This window comes from Sparus aurata, chromosome 21 (genome assembly GCF_900880675.1).
Source record: "Sparus aurata chromosome 21, fSpaAur1.1, whole genome shotgun sequence".
NCBI lineage: Eukaryota > Metazoa > Chordata > Actinopteri > Spariformes > Sparidae > Sparus > Sparus aurata.
Window position 1 is genome coordinate 428,450 of NC_044207.1, and position 17,654 is coordinate 446,103.

Below are 17,654 nucleotides of genomic sequence, written 5' to 3' on the forward strand. Positions count from 1 at the left end.
CCTTATTTCACTTTTTACGTTTTTTCATACTCCTGCACATCAGCCTACAAAAAAAATAATGGCTGGCAAGTCGACAAAAACCCGCAATGCAACTTTATCGTCCATGAGGCCCAGTGGTCCCGCGTCATCCCCGGACCAGTGTGACAAACCAAACCCAGCTGACGAGACCATGGCACGAACCACTCAAGTTTTCAGACAAGAGTTGCTTCCATCGCTCCGTGAAGATATTGGACATATAATCAAGTCGGAGATTAGAAGTGTGCTTGAAAAGGAAATGGAGGGATTCAGAGCCGACATTAATGTTGTACGGTCTGAACTACAATCTTATCAAAGCTCGGTTGCTACAGAGCTCGCCACGCTGAAAAGCACCACAGGCCAGATGGAGAAGTGTCTGTCTTTGTGTACGGATGATATCGTTACACTGCAACGTGAAGTGGCGCGTCTCAAGGCTCAGTCGGAATCACTACAGGACAAATGTGAGGACTTGGAGTCGCGTTCAAGGAGGAACAATATCAGAATCGTGGGAGTACCGGAGAGCCATGACAGCTCCACGGGCGCCATATCAACCATACTTCAGAGGGCATTCAGCCTTACGGAGGCGCCGGTGTTGGATAGATCTCATCGCTCGCTGCTGCCGGCGCCCAGCCAGGGCAACCAACCACGCGTAATTGTGGCCCGTATGCACTACTTCCAGGACTGTGCCAACATTCTTCGCCTTGCCAGGGAAAAACAACAGGTCAAACTGGACGGGATGACCATCTCAGTCTACCCAGACTACACGGTGCGTGTGGCCAGAGCCCGAGCAGGATACAACGGGGTGAGACAGCAACTTCGGGGACTTAAGTGGGTCCACTTTGGGATCCTTTACCCGGCCCATTTTCGCATTACACATAATAACCAGGAGCGGATCTTTACGACACCAGAGGAAGCCCAGACTTACATCAATAAAAACTTTCCTGCACGTAAGAGTACGTCCAATAATTAACTGCTGAGTTCCCCTTATGAAGAGTTGTTGTGCTGCATATCTGAGTGAGTAATATCCTCAATCAGCTCAAAGCTCTTCTCTAAGATGATGTTTACATCTATCCATCCTCAGAAAAACTTCCTGAGCTTTCTTATTTCTAGCTGTATTGTTACAATGGCTGTCACAGTTCATTTTAACATTATTATTACTACAGTCTTGAGTTTCTATTTGTTCTCTGTTGTTGGTTGTGTGCATATACACATGTGGACGTATGTGAGGAGGTTGGGAGTCATATGCTCAAGGGTTTCTTATTGCTCTCCTTAAAATTGTGTATAAACCTCACTACTGACAGTACCATTTCCTAGTTTCACTCTTCAATGCAGCATAATTATACACATAAGAATGAATCTGTGCATGCATGTATGCTTATGCTTCTACTTTGAATCGTTTTCTTTATCTTTCTTTTCTTCTCTGTTTTATTGATTCGGTTTTCATCTAGTTACTCATTTCTCCTTTTTCAAATGCTGCCTATGTGCCATAATTGTCTCATGAGCCGTGTTCTGCGGGTCCTGGTGTATAGTTAGGTGTTACCCAGCTATATCCATGTTAGGGTTTAGCCTTATGGTAGGTAAGGCTAGTGCGACCTGGGAGTTCAGAACAGGTCAGCAAGGGGAACCAAGGTCATTTTGTTTTTGTTTATGTGTGTTGTGCTTTGGGAAGCTAATCGAACTTGTTTGTACACTCCACTCTTTTTTTACTGTCACGATAGGGTCCTGTGTCTCACTTAAAATTATCCAGCTGGCTAGGAAACGATATCTATCAATAACACATCAAGACAATGGCTAATACCACAGCCTTAGATTCAATCAGATTCATGAGTTGGAATATTAAAGGGATACAACATCCTATTAAATGTAACAGGGTTTTCACACACCTAAAATCATTGGGTTCAGATATTATGTTTCTTCAAGAGACCCACCTTCGGGCTAGCGAGCACACCAAACTAAAGAAAGGTTGGATTGACCAAATATTCCACTCCAACTATGGCGATAGGTCCAGGGGGGCAGCAATTCTAATAAGGAAAGGTGTTCCATTCGTACCAGGCAGTGTAATACCAGACAATAACGGCCGGTACGTCATTGTGACAGGAAAGTTATATGGCAATTTAGTTGCACTGGTTAACCTATATGGCCCCAACTGGGACAACCCTCAGTTTTTCTCTTGCCTCATAGGAAAACTCCCTGATCTTAACTCACATTTGCTAATATTAGGTGGAGATTTTAACTGTACGCTACAGCCAACGCTAGACAAATCTAGCCACAGACAAAGTAAATCTGTGTCCAAATCGAGTGCACTAATTTTGTCAATTATGCAGTCCTACAAATTATTTGATCCCTGGAGACACTCCAATCCCACTACCAGACAGTTCTCATTTTTCTCGCCAGTTCATCTTTCATACTCGAGAATTGATTTTTATTTGATTGATCACAGGACCATCTCTTTGGTAACTAACTGCCAGTATCACACCATAGTGATATCCGACCACAGTCCTGTTCAATTAGACATGTAATTTCCAAACAATCCCAAGCCTCAGCGCTCATGGCAACTTGACCCATTTTATTGACAAATAGGTCATTTCATAAATTAATTTCTGACCAAACTGACTTCTACCTCGAGATCAATTGCACCCCAGGAATGTCATATACTAATATATGGGAGTCACTCAAGGCCTATCTCAGAGGTCAAATCATTTCATATGCAGCTCACAGAAAAAGAGAATGAACCAAGCGTCTTATAGAACTAACCCAGCAGATATCCGACGTTGATGACAAGTTAGCTTATGATTTTACACCTGATCTTTATAAAGAACGATTATTGTTGCAAACAGAATATAATAACCTTTCCATAAAACAGACGGAGCGGTTGCTACTTAAAACAAAGCAGTCATATTATGAACACGGCGAAAAAGCAGGAAAATTACTGTGTCATCAGCTTAGACAGGCAGCAGCACGGAGTGCCATTCCTGAAATCCGTGTCTCACCAGACTCGACCTCCACACATCCCCAGATCATAAATGACCAATTTAAAGCATACTATGAAGAGCTTTACACATCACAAACCTCCATGAACACAGCTGAAATCCGAACCTTTCTAGATGGCCTGGAATTACCAAGAATCAGTACAGAAGACCAAGCTGTACTCGATGCCCCTATAACAGGTGTAGAAATATCACAGGCAATAAGTTCTATGCAGAGCGGGAAAGCACCCGGTCCTGACGGGTTTCCAATAGAGTTTTATAAGTTATTCTCGCACAAATTGGTACCTATTCTGAACTCTCTGTTCAAGGAAATTATCTCGGTAGGGAAACTACCTGCAACCATGACTCAGGCTACAATATCATGCTTCTCCCCAAGTCTGTGAAGATTTTCTCTGCTATTTTATTGATAAGGTTGCAACCATCAGAACTCATATTTCACCCCCCTCTTTTGACCCTTCCATACCCGTCACTTGCTCAACTGTCTTAAATCGGTTTGAGCCTGTGTCGCTTTCAACTATCACAAAAATTGTCACTCAACTTAAACCCTCCTCCTGTCCCACAGACATTGTTCCTCCTCGCCTCTTTAAAGAGGTCTGGGAGACTATTGGACTTAATGTCCAAAAAATCATAAATAGCAGTCTTGCCTCAGGTGTGGTCCCAGCATTTTTTAAAGAAGCAGCTGTGGAACCCCTGTTAAAGAAACCAAATCTAGACACTTCAGTCCATTCTCATTATAGACCCATCTCAAAGCTTCCATTTATCTCTAAAATCTTAGAGAAAACGGTACTTGTACAACTGCAGTCCTTTTTAGAAGTACATGGCATTCTTGAGATTTTTCAGTCTGGTTTTAAAGCCTTACATAGCACTGAGTCTGCACTTTTAAATTTTTTTAATGATCTTTTATTAACTACTGACTCCGGTGATTCTGCCATTCTTATGCTTTTAGACCTTACTGCGGCTTTTGACACAGTTGACCACACAATTCTCTTTTCCCGTCTCGAGCACTGTGTGGGTATCAGGGATGCTGCCTTGGAGTGGTTCCGATCATATCTGTCTGAGAGATGCTTTTCAGTAAGGCTTGGCATCGTCTTCTGCCCCCCGTCTTGCGGAGTTCCCCAAGGCTCTATTCTTGGGCCCATCCTCTTCTCTTTATACATGCTCCCCCTTGGTTTAATTTTTAAAAAACATGGCATCTCCTACCATTTTTATGCGGACGACTCCCAAATCTACCTGCCGCTTAAGAGAAGCGATAAGAGCTCCCTGATACCCTTACTAGAGTGCCTAAAAGACGTTAAGGCATGGATGGCTTTTAATTTTTTAAACTTAAACGAAGAAAAAACTGAGGTCATGGTGTTTGGCCCCAGTCAAGCCTGTGGTGTCTCTTCTATAGACCTGGGCTCTCTGCAGCCATATGTAAAACCCATAGTCACAAACCTTGGTGTAAAAATGGACAGTGATTTTAAACTTGATAAACAGATAAACTCAATAGTTAAAACCAGTTTTTATCATCTGAGGCTTTTATCTAAAATTAAATCTGTTGTATCTTTTAATGATTTTGAGTGCGTGATTCATGCTTTTATCTCAACCCGTTTGGACTTCTGTAATGCACTTTACACTGGCATTAACCAGGCCTCCCTTGCTCGCTTGCAGTTAGTCCAAAACGCGGCTGCTCGTCTTTTAACAGGAACTCGTAAGCATGACCACATTACCCCCATTCTCGCCTCCCTCCACTGGCTCCCTGTCCATTTTAGAACACATTTTAAAATGTTATTGTTTGTTTTTAAGTCACTAAATGATTTGGCACCCCAGTATATCAATGACCTTATACATGTCTATACCCCCCCGAGAGCATTAAGATCTGCTGATCAGCTGCGTCTTGTTGTGCCAAAAAGCAGGCAAAAGACCAGAGGGGACCGTGCTTTTTCAGTGGTAGCTCCTAAGCTATGGAATGAGCTACCCACCCATGTCAAAATGGCCCCCACCCTGGATACTTTTAAATCTCGCCTAAAAACTCATTTTTACTCCTTGGCTTTTAATACAGCGTGAGAGTTGTGTGGTCTCTGTCTGTCTTTTCATTGTATTCTTATTTTTATTTTCTCAGTGTTTTATCTGATCTTATGTTTGCCTTTTATAGGCTTTTAATTAATTAATTTATTGTATTTTAACTTAACTTTCTTTATTTTACTGTTTTGTATCTGTTGTGCAGCACTTTGGTAACTTTATTGTTTTTAAAATGTGCTATACAAATAAAGTGGATTGGATTGGATTGGAATATCAGTCCTATTGAAAAAAGGCAAGGATCCCGTGTAGTGTGGATCCTACCGCCCTATTAGTCTCTTATGCTGTGATTATAAAATCCTCACTAAGGTGCTGGCACGTCGCTTAGAATCGATGATACCTAATATCATTGATCCCGATCAAACAGGCTTTCTACCAGGGAGGCAGTCATTTTATAACATGCGACGTCTGTTCAATATTCTCTATTCTACTCACTCGGTCCATCGGCCGGAGGTCCTGCTCTCCCTCGATGCGGAGAAGGCCTTCGACCGCGTTGAATGGAACTATCTGTTCATGGTATTGGATAGGTTTGGGTTTGGCACGTCCTTTACTTCATGGATTAAAATATTGTATACCTCACCAACAGCTTCAGTACGCACTAATCTGATCAGGTCCAACCAGTTCATGCTGCAAAGAGGAACTCGTCAGGGGTGCTGCCTCTCGCCATTTTTATTTGACAGTGCCATTGAACCTCTTGCTGTAGCGCTGAGAATGCAACAGGATATTCCAGGTATTGTTAGGAACTAGGTCACACATAAAGTTTCGCTGTATGCGGACGACCTTCTGCTCTATATATCCAGTCCTACAGAATCGATCCCTAAGCTTATAGACATATTGCAACAATTTGGAAAACTATCTGGTTACAGACTAAACTTCTCAAAAAGTTTACTTTTTCCTATTAATCAACTGGCAATTTCCATTAATTATAGTAATCTTCCCTTTAAATTGGAGCTCCAGTCCTTCACTTATCTGGGCATAAGGGTTACATGACAATACAAAGACCTATACGACTGCAATTTTAAACTGTTGCTAGAGCACACCAAACAGGATTTCCAAAGATGGTCTGCACTCCCTGTTACACTGGCAGGCCGAGTGCGGTTGCTATGGCGCCGTACTAGGTGGCAGCCTGTAACAACAGCTCCTGTGGGTTTTTAAGTTTTTTCGTAGTTTTTGTTGTATTTCTGTACTGATTTTCGCTGAACTTTTGGCAACTCTTCTCAGGAGACTGAGAGAAGACGAACACCTTTCTTTTTTTCTTTTTTAAACTTTTACGGCACTTTTTTTGTGATGGTTTTGCTAGCCCTAGCAACGGAGGGTCAGGAGCGCATCACTGAGCGTATTGTTTACACACGCGACCAGCTGATTGCGCTGTGTGAACCTGCACTGCTACCCGGAACCAGGCCTGAGGTCCTGAAGGAGCTGCAGAGGAGACGCAATGGCTGCAGAGCCGGAGTGAGGTGGAGGGTGAAGAGGAGGAGACACAGACCGGCTGTACCGGCGATCGTCATGGGAAACGTGAGGTCTCTGGGGAACAAGACGGACGAGCTCGCCGCGCTGATAAAGGCTCAGAGTGAATATCGTGAGTGCAGCGTGTTGTGTTTCACGGAGACATGGCTTCACTCAAACATCCCGGACCACAGCGTGGCGATTCCCGGCTTCAGCACTGTTCGGGCGGACAGGGACGTGACAAGCAGCGGAAAGAAGAAAGGAGGAGGGATTGCACTGTACGTGAGTGAGAGGTGGTGTAATCCCGGACATGTTCACGTGAAGAAACGTCTCTGTACCCCGGACATTGAACTGTTGACTGTGGGGATGAGGCCTTATTATTTGCCCTGGGAATTCACATCTGCCGTCATTATCGGTGTGTACGTTCCTCCTTCAGCTGATGCAGCGCTGGCCTGTGACGTCATCCACTCCTCTGTTGCCCAGATACAGACGCAGCATCCTAACGCATTTATTGTCATCACTGGGGATTTTAATCACGTCTCACTGGACAAAACCCTTCCAACATTTCACCAGTATGTTGACTGCCCCACCAGAGACTGTAACACACTGGATCTGTTGTATGCAAATGCTAAGAATGCATACAGTCCCACAGCCCTCCCCCCTCTTGGAAGATCTGACCACAACCTGGTCCTGCTGACCCCTAAGTATATTCCCCTTGTTCAGCGGCAGCCTTGTCCACACTAGGAGCGTGAGGAGGTGGACTCAGGAGGCTGCTGACGCACTACAGGACTGCTTTGAGTCGACAGACTGGGATGCACTTGTTGAGCCACATGGAGAGGATCTCTCGGCATGACCGACTGCATCACTGAATACATCAGGTTCTGTGAACACACACACCACCATGCCAAGCTGCTTCCCTAATAAAAAGCCGCGGATCATCAATGACCTGAAAGCCCTTCTTAACAAGAAGAAGAGGGCGTTCAGGTCTGGAGACAGGGAAGAACTGAGGAGAGTGCAGCATGAACTCAGGGATATGCTGAGGACCTGTAAAGACACCTACAGGAGGAAGCTGGAGGCCAAACTCCAGCAGAACAATGTGAGGGATGTGTGGACTGGTATGAAGCAGATCACTGGGTGTAAGGTGAGCGGCAGACAGTCATCGGGCAGCCTGGAGAGGGCAAACGAGCTGAACAGATTCTTCAATAGGTTCAGCTCACAGCCTTCTGTCGTCTCCCTGACACCTCCAGACCCCCACACACCCTCACTGCCCCAAATGCTTCCTCCTCTCCCCCCTCACTCCCCTGCTGTGAGCTCTCCTGTGCAGCACCTCTCCTTCTTCTCCTCCTCCTCCTCCTCCACCTTCACCTCCTCCTCCTCCTCCACCAGCAGCCTCCCCCACATGACTGTGACTGCAGGTCAGGTTAGGAGACAGCTGGAGAGACTCCACCAGCAGAAGGCTGCAGGCCCTGATGGTATCAGCCCCAGGATCCTGAAGACATGTGCCAACCAGCTGTCTCCTCTCCTACAACACCTCTACAACCTGAGCCTTGGTCAGGAGAGAATACCGGTGCTTTGGAAGACTTCCTGCCTGGTTCCTGTTCCAAAGAAGTCGACACCATCAGACCTCAATGACTATCGACCAGTGGCCCTCACATCTTACGTCATGAAGGTGCTGGAGAGACTGGTTTTGGCCAACCTGAGGCCGCAGGTGAGAGCCCTGCTAGACCCTCTGCAATTTGCTTACCAGCCCCACTTGGGAGTTGATGACGCTGTCATCTACCTGCTGCAACGAGCCCATTCGCACCTGGATGGTGGAGGAGGCACTGTGAGAATCACATTCTTTGATTTCTCTAGTGCTTTTAACACCATTCAGCCACTGCTACTGGGGGAGAAGCTGCGGGTGATGGGTGTAGACGACACAATGATCTCCTGGATTACTGACTACCGGACAGGCAGGCCACAGTTTGTCCGTATGGGTGTGTTCTATCTGATGCGGTGGTTAGTGATACAGGAGCTCCACAGGGGACTGTACTGTCTCCTTTCCTGTTCACCTTATACACCACTGACTTTCAGTACAACACCGGGTCGTGTCACCTGCAAAAGTTTTCTGACGACTTGGCTGTTGTTGGGTGTATAAGTGAGGGACAGGAGGAGGAGTACAGGGCACTGGTAGACAACTTTGTGGAGTGGACTGGACAGAATCACCTGCGGCTGAACATCAGCAAGACCAGAGAGATGGTGATAGATTTCAGGAAGAAGAGGAAGACGGCTTTCCAACCTCTGTGCATTCTGGGAAAGGATGTGGAGGTGGTCGAGGATTACAAGTACCTGGGTGTTACCATCAACCACAGACTGGACTGGAGATCTAACACTGAAGCTGTTTACAAGAAGGGGATGAGCAGACTTTACTTCCTGAGGAAGCTGAGATCCTTCAACGTGTGCAGCAAGATGTTGGAGATCTTTTATCAGTCTGTGGTGGCCAGTGTACTTTTCTTTGCTGTGGTTTGTTGGGGAAGCAGCATCGGAGCCAGCGACACCAACAGACTCAACAAACTGATCAGGAAGGCTGGCTCTGTGATTGGCTGCAAACAGGACACTCTGGAGGCTGTGGTGGAGAGGTAGACACTGAAAAAACTGTTATCCATCATGGATAATCCTCTCCACCCTCTCACACTGGTCAGACAACGGAGCACCTTCTCCGGAAGACTGCTTCAGCTTCGCTGTCGTAGCAACAGATACAGGAAATCTTTCCTGCCACAATCCATCACTTTATACAACAACTCTCTCACCTCTGCCTGACAGAGAACTCTGGTCTCTCTACTGTTTTGTTGTATATATTATTATTGTTATAGTATATTTTGCATATTTTGTTTTGTTGTATATATTATTATTGTTTACTGTTTATAGCACACTGTGCACTGTATATATACACTATGTATATATTGGATTCTATTTATGTTATGTACAAAGTGTTTTATTTGCTGACCCACTACTGCTGTAACAAAATAATTTCCCAGTCTGGGATCATTAAAGTAATTCTATCTATCTATCTATCTAAACACGGTAAAAATGACAATCTTGCCTCGATTCTTATACCTATTTCAGATGATCCCCATCATATTAACCAAGTCCTGGTTCAAAGAGCTGAATAGTAATATCACCTCCTTTATTTGGAACAACTCCACCCCACGGATTAAAAAAGCTTATTTGGAGATGCCTAAGGAAGCAGGAGGACTGGGTCTGCCTAATTTTTTGTTTTATTACTGGTCAGCTAACATCTCCAAACTAAATTACTGGATCTCTGCCTACGAAAACAAAGAAGGACCAATATGGGCCTCTATGGAACTTAATTCCAATTCTCCGCTTTCACCCATATCTATCCTGAATGGCTCCTTGCCTGTCAGCGTAAGTCTTCAGGGTTTGAGCCCAGTTGTCAAGAACAGTCTTAAAATATGGTTCCAATTCAGGAAACATTTTCATTTCAGTCAGACTATCTCTTTGCTCCCGCTAGCAAACAATCATTTGTTTCCTCCTTCCCAGATTGACACTGCCTTCCAAGTATGGCATAAGAATGGTTTAGTATTTTTTAGTGACCTCTTTGTCAAAGGCATATTTGCTTCATTTCACACTCTACAAAAAGATCACAACCTTCCCAACAATCACTTTTTCAGATACTTACAGGTACATAGTTTTGCTAAAAAACATTTCCCATTTCCCTCCTTACCACCTAAAAATGCAGCTGGTATCATTCTGGACCTGGACCTGCAATGAAAAGAAGGGTGTCTAAAATCTACAAAACAGCACTGGGCATTAGTCCTCCTCAGTGGGACAATGCCAGACTGGCATGGGAAGAGGACCTGGGTGTTACACTGTCTGACGAGACATGGCAATGTAGTTTAAAACGCATACACACCACCTCTTTATGCATAAAACATGGCCTTATTCAATTTAGAATTGTGCATCGATTGCACTACTCACCTGAGAAATTGGCCAAAATATACCCTGGCACCAATCCGGGGTGTCCGAGGTGTGGCCACAGACCAACTAAATTAGGTCATATGTTCTGGTCTTGTAATTCACTTAATAACTTCTGGGTTAGGGTCTTTGAAGCAGTCTCTTCTATTTGTGACAGAACAGTGAATCCCGATCCGACAGTTGCTATTTTCGGGGTACTCCCATCAGAAGAACAATTTACTATCCCCCAGGCAAATGCTGTAGCATTTATTACACTACTAGCCCGGAGACAAATTCTTTTGCCCTGGAAATCTGTGAAACCTCCCTCGTTTCAACACTGGGTCAAAGAGGTACTCTCTGTGATCCCATTAGAGAAGTTGAGGTATAATCGGAATAATTTACGGGACAGATACACTAAAACCTGGGCCCCCTTTATAGAATTTGTTGAAAATGTATCCCTCACATGATGTTGTTCTCCCTTGTATATCGATGTACTGCCAACTGGATCTATTGTTGTATGGTATAAGGATATATGTGGTATAATGTTGCATGATATTCCCATTCTGAGCAGTGGAAAGTGATGTACAGGAACTGTGTGCAACTATATTTTGTGTACCTACCTCTGTTTGTTTGTTTGTCTGTTTTTCTCTTTTTTCTTGTTTGAGCCTTGGTGTGGGTCGGGGTGGGTTTGTGATTCATTGTACCTTTGTACCCTTTTGTTTCAAAAATTGGAAATCTATAAATAAAGTACTTAAAAAAAAATTAAATAAATCGATATTATAAAATTGGTATAGAAAAAAGTAGCACTCAGGAACCGGTATTGAAGTGAAAATAATTGAAAGAATTATTGAAAGAAAATAATCTACTATTGACTGTGCACTGTTACCTCATGAACCTGCCGCCTTATAGATATAATGTGTAATAAATCTGCGTGTGTGTGTGTTTGAATTGAGGTGAAGCTCTGAGTGAATCAGCACTCTGCGGAGACTCTGGTTCTCTCTCTCCTTTTCCCCCTCTCCTCTCTGTAAGGTTACATTCATAAAGTAAAGTACATTTCCCAGATTTTGGGATCATTGCTGCAGTCAGGTTGGTAAACAGGGCCCAGTTTTTCTAAAGTAATCCAGTGGGATTTCGGATCACGGATTGGCTCAAATCTTGGAAATGGGTTTTTCAAAGGCAAAAGAGGGATTCCGGATAAAATCAGATCATGTAATCCTATCTTACATTTGATCTGGATAAAACCTGCCCTTTGGGTTTTTCAAAACTTTGAACTCGGTTTAGGGTCTATTTGATCCAAAATCATCCTGATTTTCATCCTGATCCCATCACAAGGGTGGATTCAGTTGTGGTCTCTCGAACCAAATAAAATCATAGGTATTTGGGGTTTTTTTTGTTTTTTTTTTTACCCTAACCCATGAACAGACCCTGGCCATTTCACAACACAGTTGGTGATTATGAGGTCAGTGTTTCCCACAAGTTGGATTTTGATGCGGTGCCTCCCCTTTCTATTGACATACTCCCACTCCCTTTCACGAGGTGCTTGGATATGCACATGAGTGCAATCAATAGCACCAATAGTGCTAGTCATGTTCCCCATTTGAAAAAACTTGTGCTTAGTCTGAGCTGTCTGGTCATCCTTGGGAAAAGAAACAAATTGATTGATTAGACTGCCCAGTGCTACTGACACAGCCTTCACCACATTACTCACAGTTGATTTTCTCACTCCCATATTATCACCAATTACTTGGTGGAAAGTCCCACATGCGTAAAAGTGCAGAGCAATTAAGCACTGTTCCTCGACGGATAAAGCGCGACTCCTTTGGGTTTGGCATTGAAGTGTTGGTCTGACAAGATCTGCAATGAACTTAATGTCATCTCTCCATAAGCAAAAATGTGCATACAGCTCTCCTGATGTGTATTGCTGAAGTGGTTTGGCACGCTCAGCATACACCCTTTCATGGTACCTTCTCCTACAGTAACGATGAACAATACCCGCCATGTGGATGCCTCTGTATGCTAGGAGAAATGGGTTCAAAGACATGAAGTGTTTAACTGGTCTCACCCATTAACGAGCAATGAGCTGAGTGGTGTAAGCCTAATTGAGCACAAGCCAAAACAATCATGCTCAAGGCTTATAAGGTCAGTATTGGCTAGTGTTGGGCACGTTACTTAAAAAAAGTAATGAGTTATAGTTACTAGTTACTTCTTCCAAAAAGTAACTGAGTTAGTAACGGAATTACTCCACTATAAAAGTAATTAGTTACTAGTAACCCTAACCCTAACCAAGAAAAGTAACTATTGCGTTACTTTTAATTATTCCCCCTTTTGAGCTCGGCATTCATTTTAGCTACTTGGCATCCATGTATTTAAAAAATGTATTTCTGCATGGCGGACCGGCTCCTGCTCTCCCCGATATTTTTGCCAGTGAGTGCTCTGGATAGAGCCTGAGTCAGCTGTTGATAACAGGAGCATGTTCTCAACAACATACCTGTCTATGATTGCATTCAGTTCAGTCTGTGTCAAGTTTTTGTGAAGCTGGAGCAGAAACATCCAGCTGTAGCTGCTCGGACAGCTCCGTGTCCTTCTTTGTTAGCAGAGCTCACATTAGCCACACCTGGCCTGCTGTCATCATCAACAGTGTCAACAACGGTGTTTTTGGCCACTAGTTTTGTAGAAGCGTGTGCCGTTGAGAGATGATTCATTAGATCAGAGTTGCTTACAACAGACGTAGACAAAAGAGATTAAAATAGTGTCTGTACTTTCACTTAGAAAACGTTAACTTTCCCTCCGGACTCGCCATTGCTGCAGCTCACCTCTGCTAGTTTGTGTGCGCAAGGCTGCCGTGTGCGTGTGTGGTTTGTGTGTAAACTGAACACTGTCTCTGATTGGCTTATGAACTCTCACTCTACCTTAGAGAGCCAATCACCATCACTTATCAGTCCTGCCCCTCCCTCCTCCATCGCCAAGCTAAAAAAAAAAATAAAATAAGACAGCTTTGCAGCTCCAATGGCTGAGAGCCGAGTCAGATGACAACAACTTCAATGATCAGCTTCAGTTTGTGACGCGCCACATTTGATAGTCGGTAACGGTAACGGCGTTGTAACGATGGAAATAGTAATTTGTTAGATTACCCGTTACTGAAAAAAAGTAACGCCATTAGTAACGCCGTTTATCGTACTGCCGTTATTCCCAACACTGGTATTGGCTACACCAAAGAGTTGGAACCATGGACTCAAAAGTGCCTAATTTCAGTGTGGCAGAAACCTGTGCACTGCTGGAGGGTGTTCGGGGCAATTTTGCATCGATAGTAGGAGGTTTCAGCTCCTACTATCGAATTCACTGATAATGGTCCTTGATATAATAGGAGCAGAAAAATCAGAGGCTCTGCATGGCATTGAAGGCATAAAAGCAGATGGAGAGGCCACACTTACAGAGACTATGACAGAAGAATGCGAGCAAAATTATCCTGCATAGGAAATGTTTGTGCTGGACCTGACTCCAGTGATTGAGGAGGAAGATAGATCCCCAGTGGAAGTAAGGGAAACAGTCCAAGACCTTCCTTCAAGAAAACGCAAACGTTCCTCAGCTACAAACCAGGATGGTGACAGCTATGAGTTGCTTCTGAAACGGGAAACCAAAAGAGTAGAAGTACAAATTCAACTGGGTAAAGAAAAAATCTTGCTTACCCAACTGCAGCAGACAAAAGTGCAAAGTGATCCAATCCAATGTTCCTTTAAAAAAATGGATCAGTTGATCCTGGATAGCAAAACATGGGATTTCCAAATCTGGATCAATTTGATTCCAATTAAAATGTTTGAAAAACTGGGCCCAGGAGTGAAGATAAATCCACTTTTTGATCCCAAAAGTTCAAAAGTAATCTCCGAGCCATCCTCACGTCAGTAAACGTCTCTGGATCAGAACAGAATCTGATGAGACTCTTGGTGTTTACTTCTCCAGGAGGTCTGGATCTGCTCCCGCTCTCTCCTCCAGAGCTAGAGGCTGTGAGCAGTTGAGAACCCTGGAGGCAGAAATGACATATTGTGTATTTCTCCTTGATCTACTGGGTTGTGCCTCATTTGTATATTACTGTGGACCAAGTGTCTTCCAAATGAACACATATAACTCAGTATGATTTATGCACATCTTAGTCGGATTACAGCCATAGTTCGACTATGCTCCTCAATCAGACAACTGCAATTGTCCGATTATACATGCCGGTGAGAAAATCGGATTATTGGCCGAAGCATGTCATGCCCGGTACGATAGGTGGTGCTGTACCCATTTCAACTAGTGGTAATAGAGCCACCTCCGGCTGACCTCTTTACGTCACCAGCAACAACAAACTGCCTCTGCATTCCAGAAAGATGGCGTACGAAGAGCGAGACAAAGCTACATCTTTGTACATCTCGTATATGGTGTACATGATAATTACACAAACTAGATGCACAATGGCGCTCTTGCTTGCGTTTTTTTCGGAGGAAAGATGCCGCCGTCCTTCTACTTCCGGCTCACGGCCCCGGGAAAGAAATCTCCACCTGCGCAGAACGCAGAAATCCGATCCGGTCTAATGGAACATATTAGAGCTGTCCCAAACGATTATTCTTCAAACGATTAATCTAGCGATAATTTTTCGATTAGTCAACTAATCTAACGATTAATTTAACGTTACATGACCAAACAAAAGTAACGTAGTAACTGTAACTGTCGTTGGTAACTTATATGAGGGAAAAAATACCTTCCAGGATGTTTAGGGGTTCTGCCGGGTTTTCAATCACTACACATTATAAACGGTCCGCGGGTTTAGATTGACAGGGGGGACACCTGGGAAACACCCCGACGTCATCATCATGATGTCTACCGTCACGTCTCTTTAGGATCGGCAGCGCAGCTTTCTGTGTGAATTACACGGCGGCTCGTCTTTACTCCAGCGGTGCTTCACTCTGTGTGAATGACCAACGGTGGAGAATTGACGAACCGCTGCTGCGGCGTTAATGCAGTGTCTCTGTGTGAGAGGGGCTATTCTCAGCCTCTGCAGGTACTACCACTTCCTGTTTAGGACAACGTGTCGACGCAAATTATTCATGTCGACGAATTTATGTCGTCGACTACGCCGACGCGTTGTCCCAGCCCTAGAACATATACATACAGGAGTAATGCGACTATCAATCAAATAATCTAGGTGTTTTAATCCGACTATGAGAAATCCGATTCCGGTCCGATTTTAGTCAGACTAAGGTGTATACATGCATCTTAAAAATCCGATCATAGTCGGACTAACACAGTTATTCGGTTTTCTTGAGTGTCATGTAAACGCACTGAATGTGTCTCTCAGCATTTCCATTGAGGACCTAAGCTGCCAGCTGACATGTGCACTGTGTCTGAATGCTCTCTGGTGCCTCAAAACAGACAGACAGCAGCTGAAAATATTAAACAGAAGCACGTGACAAAAACCAGACCTGTGGTGTGTGTTTTCTCCCTGTTTACACAAAAAGAACAGAGAAAGAATGAGAGAGCACAAGGCGACATGAGGTTGATGCTGCTGGGTTGTAGTACCTGACAGAGTCCATCACTGGTTAACAGATGAGAGTGTCTAAAGCCAAAGCAGACATAAAAACATGTCACAGTCATGACATGCTGCTTTATTAGACTTATTTTTGATTTAGAAACAATTACATGACATTATCCCTTTGTTTCAAACAGCTGAAGAAATGATATTCCCTGATCTGAGATCATCATGATAACAAGAGACTCATAGCTCTGTATGAAACAACTGACTCAGGCCAAACTCTGATAATGCTGCCATGATCAGAGCAGTGTTCATGATTCCTGATTCAAGGACCGTACTAATTTCTTCAAGTTTAGCACTGAATATTTACAAGCATGTTTTAGTTGTGATGTGCTTTTGATTGATAGCTTCACAGTAAATCAGAGCTGCAGCCAGACATCAGCATGGGCTGAGGAAGTTTCATTCTTGAGTGCACAGTGTTAAAAAGTTAGCTTAAAAGCACATTTATGGATATCCTTGTCTACATGAACATTGCTTTTCATTTTATTTTATTTAAGTTATTGTTTCATTGCTGTGTGTGTGTGTGTGTGTGTGTGTGTGTGTGTGTGTGCGCGTGCGTGTTGGTGTGTGTGGGGTCCCAGGTGTATCTGAGCTATAACAATGTCTCAGCTCTGAAGATGTTGGCTGCTCGGAAAAAGTGGCGCCTCAGCTCTGAGAAAGACAAGGTAGCTGCTGTTGTCTCATTGAAGGTGAGAGTTTTGTTCCTGCTGGTTCAGGAGGAGCTGGATGTTTCATATTCCTTTTTTTTTCTCAGGTTCATCTTTACACCTTGGAGCAGAAGTTGGTGTTGAGTTTTAGGGTGGAAGCAGAAGTGGATGTTCCTGCTCACAGAGCTTTTTGTCTGCTGGCCGAGCTGAGCAACAGACCAAGCTGGGACACACACTATCAGTAATGCTGTCACACACACACACACACACACACACACACACACACACACACAAAGGTCAGAGTATACCGTATGATGAGATGAGATGGTGCTCAGGGAAGGACTTCAGAGGAAGTTTGTGTCAATTGGAAAAAAAAGGTAGGATGTTCTTCAGGATATCTCAGCTGCACTTGGAGGCTTTCTTTCACATTTAGCTTGTTTTTTGGGGACGTTTTGTGAGTTTACACCAGAAATTGACAACAAGATGAGTTGAAACTTGAATCTACTTTGACAGGGGGCAGCGTTCTCCCTCAGATTCATGTATTTAGTGTTTATATTGGGTGCTGCAGTATTTACTGTGTTATTGTTACTCATACTCCAGAAGAGCCATCTCCTCTTAATGAGGCTTCCTCAGGGCACTGTGTGAGGGTCGGACAGCTCTCTCAGCCAGACGGAAACCTGCTCTGATGACAGTGTGCTCAATGTCTGTTAAACCTCAATGAAGCTGATGTGAACAATGCTCGTTGTCACAAGTGCAGCATGTCTTCTGCATGTTCGGGCTGAAACTTGAGAAATCGTTCCCAGGATTTAGAAAAAGAGCTTCACTTGCTTACAGGTGGAGAAATGCCCAGACTGCTACGCTCTTAGTTCATCTCTGGTTTCCTCATCATATTAGTTAGTGATTGACAGTAACCATTAGGCTGTGGATTGTTTATCTATGAACATGGTGTGTTCACACATTCATTCAGAAATGGTTGTTCAG

At 43.9% G+C, this 17,654-nt stretch overlaps 1 protein-coding gene across 4 annotated transcripts in view; it reads left to right on the forward strand.

The window, feature by feature from the left end:
• The window catches only part of LOC115572993 (acyl-coenzyme A thioesterase 11-like), a 39,144-nt gene that overhangs the window by 19,179 nt on the left and 2,311 nt on the right, over window positions 1–17,654 (forward strand). For all 4 annotated transcript variants that reach the window (XM_030403554.1, XM_030403553.1, XM_030403551.1 and 1 more), the window contains 2 exons: window positions 16,608–16,691; window positions 16,781–16,914. In XM_030403554.1, coding sequence (XP_030259414.1) covers window positions 16,608–16,691; window positions 16,781–16,914 — 218 coding nt within the window. The remainder of the gene's footprint in view (window positions 1–16,607; window positions 16,692–16,780; window positions 16,915–17,654) is intronic.